Raw genomic sequence first — 9475 nt, forward strand, 5'->3', positions numbered from 1 at the left:
GGTTTTGTTTTTCAATTTTGTAGAGAAAGATTTTTTGTTATAGAGCATGTGTGCTTGACAGAGAAACAGAGAGACAGAAGGTGAGAAATCACCCCCTGGGGAAAATGCCACACCGGAATCCCTTCTCCTCTTGGGATTTTGGGCACACACACACATGTACTTGGTGTGAGTTTTAAGCCACCAGGTCCAGGACTTGAACCATGGTTGACTTCATAGGAGTCCAGCGACATAACCATTTTCCCATCTCTGGTTCCAAGGATTGGTTCATAATGAAATACAACAGCCCTTAGAAGCCATCTTCTAATCCCGAGTTCTGCCCTCTAGAGGCAACAACAGCTTCCAACACATTTAGCTGTATTTCTGGCATTTACCATAAGCTTATTCTATACTGATTTTTCTAGAGTTTTCAGTTTGGGATATTATTTATAGGCTTTATCTTATCATTACAAAGATTTAGTTCTTATGCTGTCATTTTCACTCACATTTCCTCTCCCTCATCCTAATATAGTTTAGTTACATTAATATGATTTCGTAAATATTCGCCACAGATGAGCCATGAATGATTATCTTTCTTTTCTTGTGCACATGACCTGTTTTGTCATTCCTTTGTTTCGTTTTGTTTTATTTGTTTGTTTTTTGAAGAGAAATTTTTGCTATAGGGCACATGCCTTCTGGAGAGACAAAAAGTGAGAAATTACCACCTAGGGGAATGGCCATGCCACAATCCCTCCTCCTCCATTATCCTCTCAGGATTTTTGACATGCGCACACATGTGCCTGCCGTGAGATTAAGCCACCAGGGCTGGGACTCGAACCTCAGTTGACTATGTGGGAGTCCATTGACATAACCATTATACCATTTGCTGGTCCCTCATCCCCTTGTTTTTATATATCTATTATCTATTTGTCTCCAACACTTTCTGACAAAGAGGTAAAACAATGCCCAGTATTCAATCAGTTATATTTTTTCTCCCTTGGAGACGTCTTTCTGTGGCACTTCACCCTCCTGTTTTAGATGTCAATTGGCAGTTCTCTTGCGGGTATGCTATGATGCCCCTTTTGTCTGTCTCCTAAGTTGGAGGGCCTTCTTGCTCCCTCATTTTCCTCGTGTTTGATTTACTCCTTTGTTTTGCTGAAGCACATCTACTAGGAGCTTAGTAGTGCATAGGAGCTGAATCTTCTCTGACTTTGCATGCCTTATACAGAATTCTACTCTCATATGCTCATAGTCTGGTTAAATCTTAGTTTTACTAAATTATAATTTAGCTATTACTAAGTTATTAGGAAATATTAAATTATTAGGAAATAATTTTCTTTCAGAATTGTTACGACCCTATTACCTTCTAGTTTCTAGTGTTGCTCCCAAGAAGTCTAATTTCATTCAGATGTGCAATTCTTCACATGTGATTTATTCTCTCTGGGAGATTTTAACTTTTCTCTTTATTCCCAGTGATCTGAGATTTCTTGATAATGTTTCTTGGTGTATTCTTTTTCTATCCCCTCGCTTATCATAGAGGGCATTTGATAACTATTGAAATGGTAAATTCTAGTCCTTCAATTCTGGGAATTTTTGCAGTGATTTTTTTTCAATACTTTTTTCCCCTTTCATTTTCTCTGTTGTCTCTTCTAGACTTGCTGCTACTTGGGATGTTATCTACTGCTCTGATCCTTTCATTTTAAAATTAAACTTTAGTCTATCATCCATCTATCTGAGTTTTAAAATTACATGTTCTTGGAAATTTCCAGAAAAATGTGTTTCTGTTTCCTATTTTCTCCTTATTTATTTGTTTAGGTTGTTGTCTTTTATGATATTAACTTTCTTCAAATGTCTAGTGATCTTTGTCCATTTATTTGATAGACATAGGATGATGGTCTATTAAAAAAATCAGTTCTTAGGGTAGCATAGTGCTTAAAGTGTCAGACTCCCACATGGCTGACAGCAGTTCAAGTCCTGGACCTGGCAGCTTGACACTCACACCAGGCACATGTGCATGCTCCAAATCCCAGGAGGAGAATGAAGGAGAAGGGTTCATCCTGTGACCCTTCCCCCCATCAGGGGGGTGATTTCTTACCTTCCCTCTCACTGTCTCTGTCTGTCTCTTTCTGTGGAGTACGCAAAAACCTTCAAAATAAAAAAAGTCAGAAGTTCTGAATACAGACTGGACTTGTTGTTACTTTATTATAGGGTTATTCAATGAAAACCTTACCATTTTGTTAGACTTCACTATTTCTCCTGAGTGGAATCTTCTAGTCTTGCACAAGAGACAGGCAGACAAAGAAGGGATTATTTATTATATAATGAGAACTGGACAAGAGAAGAGGGTCAGGAATCTTGCCTGTTTGGTATTATTTGCTTTATTCCCTGTTTTCATAATCTTGCCATACTCCTGTTCTAACTGTGCCTAGTGTCCTCCAGTCCTGAGTCTTTCTGACTCGGTTTCTCCAGTGTTTAAACGTCCTCCCTCCTTCCGAGGCAGTGGTGATCATCTGGTCACACGGATGAGTGTCTAAGCCTTTGTATGCATGCTTTACCTCTTGCCCCCCCCCCCTTCAGAGGTATCTGATACCTTCAAATCCTGAGTTGTTTTTCAGGCAAACCCACTTGCTTTTTATTGGCCTCTCATCATGCAGTTAGGTTTCAAATGTCTATAGCTTGCTAAGACAGTTACCACTTGACATCTGCTTTCTATCTTAGAACAAAATTCTCGTCATCTTTCTTTTGCTCTCCTTGAGGTTTTATACTTTATTTTTGCTCCTTTATTACCACTTTATTGAGGCTTTGGAAATAGTGCACATAAAGCTATATATCCAATCTCCAAGTAAACGAGGATCCTTTCATATTTTTTGTCTTTACAGCACAATATGACAGCCTAGAGTTACCTGAAGACTCACAAGAATTTATCAAGTAAGTTTTTTAAAATATACAGTCATACATCAGTATATTTACCAATAGAACTATTGATTTAAGCTGTTCATATTTTCCATCATAATTAAGTTTTTTATATTTTTATGAAGAAAAGGAAGTAGTATCATTTTTAACAATACCTTTTAAAAATGTTTTCAGAAAAAGATAGAAAACTAAATTCTTTCTAGACTATTGAATTAAAATTGAATGTAACTATATGAACTTACCTACTCTTGCATTATATTTTTGAAATGAAAAGTGTATTGTCAAAATGACAAGCCATTGTAAGTCACAAAGCCCCCAAAAATTTAGGAGAAGATAAGGTTCTAGAGGAAGATGATTTTCTTTTTCTTTCAGAGACTTTTGTTATAGGGTGTGTATGCTCACCAGAGAGATACAGAGTCAGAAAGCAAGAAATCATCCTCCAGGGGGGATGGCCGTGCTGTAGTACCTTCTCCTCCATTCTTCTCTTGGGATTTTGGGCATGCATGCAGTCACCCAGTGTGAGTTTTAAGCCACCGGGTCCCAGACTTGAACCACGGTCGACGACTGTAGGAGTCCAGCAACATAGCCATTACACCATCTGCTGGTTCCTCTAGAGGAAGATGATTAAAGTTAGGGCTGCAGCCATCATAATTTTGGGGAGACAACCTGACAACGTGATGTCAGTTCAGTCACAAACACCTGAACAAGGTATACATCTAAAATCTCAGATATGGCTCTGTGGTACTTAGTCTCTTGAGCATTTCCATTAACTTTATGTTGATAGTGAATCAGATGGAGAGAACAGTCAATTAACTAGTGTTGAAATAGTACCGGGCTGTTGAAAAAGTCATGGTGCGTTTTTGTACAGAAAAGCTCATCATGACTTTTCCAACAACCCGATAGTGACTTTAACTCAGGTCTCCTTGACTGGTTCCATGTAACAGATGAGTACAATTGGGTAACGTAAGTGGCTTCTGTTTGTGAAACAATATTGAAAAATGTCAAGATCAATATAATCTAGTAAACAGTACAATATACTGGGACCGAGCAGAGGACATGCTGCCCTTTAATGGTGTCAACATGGTGCAAAACCAATTGACCATCCTGGCACAAAATAGTCCTATGATAAATTGCTCAAAGCATCAACAGTATCTTATCTGCTTTTAAAACATGAGTGTCCATAGAGTATCGAAAAACTCTTTTGACTAGTGGTAAAATTATTTGCATCACATAAAAATAAATGCTAGCATTTACTAATAAGGCAATAGGAACAGACTAGGCCTCTGACCCAGATAAAGGATAAATGGCACACTCATTTTGTGCCAGTCTGAACTCTCTAGAAAAGTCTTTACAGAGGACTCAATTGAAGCAGTACGATCTAGATTTCAGTGACTCTCTACACTCTTAATGTATATTTGTCTGCAATTTATTATGTATCGGTAAGTTATTTTTGCCCCTACTATGCTTGTTCTAAAATTGAGTTCAGTTATTTTTATATTTTATTTTTATTTATTTATTTTGGAGAAGTGTTTGCTATAGGGCACATGCGCTCACTAGAAAGACAGAGACAGAGAGACAGAAAGCGAGAAATCACCCCCCTGGGGGATGGCTACACTGCAGTCCCTTCTCCTTCATTCTCTTCTTGGGATCTTGGGCACGCACACACTCCCGGCATGAGTTTGAGCTGCTGGGTCTGGGACTCGAACCACAGTCAACTACATGGGAGTCCAGCGACATAGCCATTACACTAACTGCTGGTTCCTATATTTATTTTTTCAATAGCACATTCACAATAAGGTCCCAAAGAAATTATTCAAAGAGAGATGCTGCTCACAGCCTCATGTCCATCTAGCACCATCTGCTTAGAACTTTGCGTTGCTTGGTGACCTGGCTGTAGAAACATATTTCAGAGACATAGCCAGGAAATTGCAACCCTGTTTCCAAAAGACAACAAAACTCAGGCAATGTTTAGTAAACTGGCTAGAATACAGTTGGGGAAATCCAACTGATGTTCAGTAATCGAAGTTGACTTGAATTTGGGATATTTGTACATGGTCTGTAAAATACCATCTGTGAGTTATGGGGCAGGTTTTCAGGCCCTGGGAGAACAGCTACTTATTCATATATATTTCAGAATGCATTCTTTATTTTATTTTTTCTTTTTGAGAGGTTTTTGCTATAGGGCGCGTGCGCTTGCCAGAAAGACAGACAGAGACAGACAGAAAGTGAAATCACCCCCCAGGGTGCATGGCCATGCTGCAATCCCTTCTCCTCTATTCTCCTCTCAGGATCTTGGGCATGCACGCACACGCACCTGGTGTGAGTTTAAGCCACCAGGTCCGGGACTCGAACCACGGTCGACTACATGGGAGTCCAGCATCATAGTCATTACACTAACTGCTGGTCCCTCAGAATGCATTCTTGAACATTTACTCTATACAAGCATTGTACCCAAGTATTGGGGATACACTCGTAAATAATGTGTGGTCCCCAACCTCATAGAAGTTATACTCTAGGACTAGAAGCCCTTCTCTGAGGTAGAGACAAGACAGTAGAAGTAGGCCTTATTATCAGTCTTATAAGACCAATGTAGGGAAGATCTTCCCCCAGAGGATATAGTTGGGAAGCCACAGGACAAATACCAGGATCACGGCTATGGGACAAATGCTAAATTAAAATGAGTCATACTTAAAATGAGTCATACTGAGCAGAAACTTCTTCCTGTGGCTCTTACTTTTACCTAGGCTTCCTTTAGAGGTCTTTACTCTTTTGTAAATCATCTATCTCTAGAGCTACCTCCTTCATTGTAATCTAACATTTCATTGGGCTGTGCCTCTTAATTGTTGCATTACGTAAATATAGTGAGTGCAATGATAGAAGATGAGGTATTGGGGGGACATGGGAAAAATAGAAGTCTTGGTGTGGGATGTCCCTGAAGGCATATGTAAAGGCCAGCTGGTTTTTTTTGTTTTGTTTTGTTTTTAAGAGGTTTTTCCTACAGGACGCATGCGCTTGCCAGAAAGACAGAGAGAGACAGAGAGACAGAAAGCGAGAAATCACCCCCCGGGGGGATGGCCACACCACAATCCCTTCTCCTCCATTCTCCTCTCGGGATCTTGGGCACGCACACTCATGCACCTGGCGTGAGTTTAAGCCACCCGGTCTGGGACTCGAACCACAGTCGACTACATGGGAGTCTAGTGACATATCCATTACGCCAACTGCTGGTCCCAAGGCCAGCTTTTAGAAGGGGATGATACCTGAGGTGATTTCTTTATTTTCTTTTTTAAAATTAAGTTTGTTTCTTTCTTTCGTGAGAAAGAGAAAGAAAGAGAGTGAGTGAGAAGACAGAATCTTATCATTCTGCAGTCCTCCCTCTAGCTCTCTAGTCAGCCAAGATCACAAACATGCCCAGTGAGTTCAGGTCAATCCAAGATCCAGGTCCCAGGGCTCCCCACATGGCTGCAGCATTGAGTGGTAGCACCCTAAAGCCTGCACAACTGTGGTCAGGCCAGTCTAAGGTGACTTCTCAAGGCAGAATAAGAAGTTACCTGTAGTCTAAAGAAACCGGGCATTCGAGGCAAAGGGAACAGCACCTTCCAAGAACATGAAGGTGTGAGAGGGCATACTTACCAAAGCCTGACATCCTGAACAGATGGCAAAATGAATCAGGAATTCCAGGAGACAACTACAGTGTGAGTACTGGGAGCTGAGATACAAAACCAAAGCAGGAAAGGAAGAGGAGAATTGCTTGTTAGATAACCAAGAAGAGAGGAAAATGAGACAGAGTCCAAAATGCTAAATATGCACACACAAGTGACCGGCTAAATAATTTAAAGCAGCAGGCACAAGATAATATTTAAGGAATGTAGACAGAGAAACATATTACATTTGTAGTACCTATTAAAAGTCCTAAGACAAGTGTACGCCTTTGCTATAGCATTGACACTTCTAGAAATTTATCTTTAATGATATAATCAAACATGCATGGAAAGATAGATTCTAGGAATGTTAATCATAGAATTGTTTGTAATGAGAAATTGCAAACAGAATATCCAACAGAATAGATCGATTAAATAAATTCTGGTTTAGGTATATAATACCCAAAATACAGCTTTTGGACATGATTCTGGAGACTTGTATTTGCTAATGTCAAAAGTAAGTGAAGGGACTGGCTCTATGGTGTAGTGGCAATATGCTGCTCAAGGAAAGCTGGACCCCACATGCGACCATGGTTCAAATCCCCAACCCAGTCAGCTTGAAATGCAGAGAGCATGCACAAGAGTGCCCAAGATATGATGGGCTGATGACTGAGGGTAGGGATCCACAGCATGACCAGGTTCTATGGAGCCTGTTCAACTCTCCTCCTCTCTGTTTTTCACTCTCATGTTCATGAATTTTTTTAAAAAGTGAAAAATTTGATATAGAAAGTCAGTGTTAAAAGATGAAAAAGTTGGGGCTGGCAGGTGGCATGGTGGTTAAAGGCACTGGACTTCCACATAGCCAACAGCAGTTCTAGTCCCAGACCTGGCAGCTTACTTTTTCACTTTCATGCTGTACCTCTATGGTCAAATTAAAATAAATAAAGTTAAATAAAATAATTCTTTAAAAAAATGCAAAGATCTGTTGTACAAAAATATAAATACACTTAGAAATGGCTAAGATATTATGGGTTTTTTTACAATAAAAAATAAATAGAATGGGGTCATGAAATAGATATTACATTTTATACACATGTACACACACGTACACGCTTTGAGGGTCAGTTTAATATAACGGGAAAGAATCCTAGTTTTCCCATTTAATAACTATGTGACTTAAGACAAGTTAATTAACTCCCCTGTCTCTATTTCTCTATATGTAAAATAGTAATGATAATAGTACCAACTTTATAGAATCATCTCTGGAGATCAAATGAGTTAACACATTGGGACTAGCAGTTAGCGTAATGGCCATGTCGCTGGACTCCCACGTAGTCAACCACGGTTCGCGTCCTGGACCCGGTGGCTTAAAACTCATGCCGGGCGCATGTGCATGCGTGCCCAAGATCCTGAGAGGAGAATGGAGGAGAAGGGATTGTGGCGTGACCATCTCCCATGGGGGGTGATTTCTCACTTTCTATCTCTCTGTCTCTCTCTGTCTCTCTGGCGAGCGCGTGCGCCCTATGGCAAAAACCTCTCAGAAAAAAAAAAATGAGTTAACACGTAAAAAGCACTTACAGCTTTAATCAGAGATGACGTGCTATTCTGAGGTAAATAAGTGGTAGTGGCATTATCTTGAAAAAGTCAAGATTTGTAAAAGTTCTTTCTTTCTTATAAATTGTTTACTTAACTTTATGTATTTTTATTATTATTTAATTTGACCATAGAGAGAGAAAGAGGAAGAGAGAAAGCAAGCCACCAGGTCCAGGAATCGAACCATAGTCAGCTGTGTGGGAATCTGGTACCTTAACCACCATGCTACATGCCAGTTCCAAAAGTTATTTCAAAATAAAAGAAAACAATATTGAAACTTTTTCAGTGAATAAAGAAATTGGGGATATTTCAAAACCTCTACACTCAGATTTTAAATCCAAAGGATTATTACAAATAGGAAAATTATAGGACAATACATCTTATACACATAGTACATAAATCCTATTCAAAACATTACCAAACTGAAGATGCTTCACTTACAATGGAGTTGTGTCCTGACAAACCCACTGTAAATTTAAAAATTGTAAGTCAAAAATGCATTTAATACATGGAACCTACTGAACATCAGAGCTTAGCCTAGGCTACCTTAAATCTGCTCAGAACACTTACATTAATCTACAGTTGGGCAAAATATATTAGGTCATCAAGAAAGTCATGATGTATTTTTCTATGCTATGCAAAAATGTATCATGACTTTCCTGATGACCCAATATAACATAAAGCTTGTTTTAAATAAAGTATTGAATATCTCAAAATTCAAAGTAGTTTCATTCAGGTGAAAGTCATAAAGTCAAAAAATTGTAAGGAAAAGTATTGTAAGTCAAGGACCATCTATATATAAAAAAAGAATAATACATAATGACCAAATTGGGTTTATTACAAGAAATCAAAGTTAGCTTAATAATGAGAAACATCATGTTACACATTATGTTGTACATTTTTATAAAGAGAGAAGTCAAGAAATCATCTCAATGAATCCAGAAAAGGTATTTGCTAAAATTTAATCCCCATTATAAAAATGTATTATAAAAATTCTTAGCAAACTAAGAATAGAAGAGTATTTTTTTATTCCAGTGAAGAGAATTTACAAAAATCCAATAGCCAACCTCATATGAAATATGCAATGACCACTGTATTCGGCATTATACTGGAGTTATTTGTCAATACAGTGAGACAAGAAAAGGAAACAAAAGCTAAAACATTTGGAAAGGGTGAATTAGATTATGTTTATTCACAGATGACACAAATCTGTACTTAGTAAAATCCAAATGAATATACAAAGCTTAAAAATTAGTAAGTGAATATAGCAAGGACTCTACAAGAGGAACATTTATATTGAAATGTAACAAAAGATGTATCAGTTCAATACTAAAAACAAAATATTTCTGAGG

The 9475-nt window shown here is 38.4% G+C and overlaps 1 protein-coding gene across 1 annotated transcript in view; it reads left to right on the forward strand.

Annotated features, from left to right (window-relative positions):
* Positions 1 to 9475, forward strand: part of UBE2U (ubiquitin conjugating enzyme E2 U) — an 87957-nt gene that overhangs the window by 19241 nt on the left and 59241 nt on the right. Inside the window, exon 6 of the mRNA XM_006147533.3 lies at positions 2856 to 2904. Coding sequence (XP_006147595.1) covers positions 2856 to 2904 — 49 coding nt within the window. The remainder of the gene's footprint in view (positions 1 to 2855; positions 2905 to 9475) is intronic.

This window comes from Tupaia chinensis, unplaced genomic scaffold, assembly GCF_000334495.1.
Source record: "Tupaia chinensis unplaced genomic scaffold, TupChi_1.0 Scaffold000215_1, whole genome shotgun sequence".
NCBI classification, from domain to species: Eukaryota; Metazoa; Chordata; class Mammalia; order Scandentia; family Tupaiidae; genus Tupaia; species Tupaia belangeri.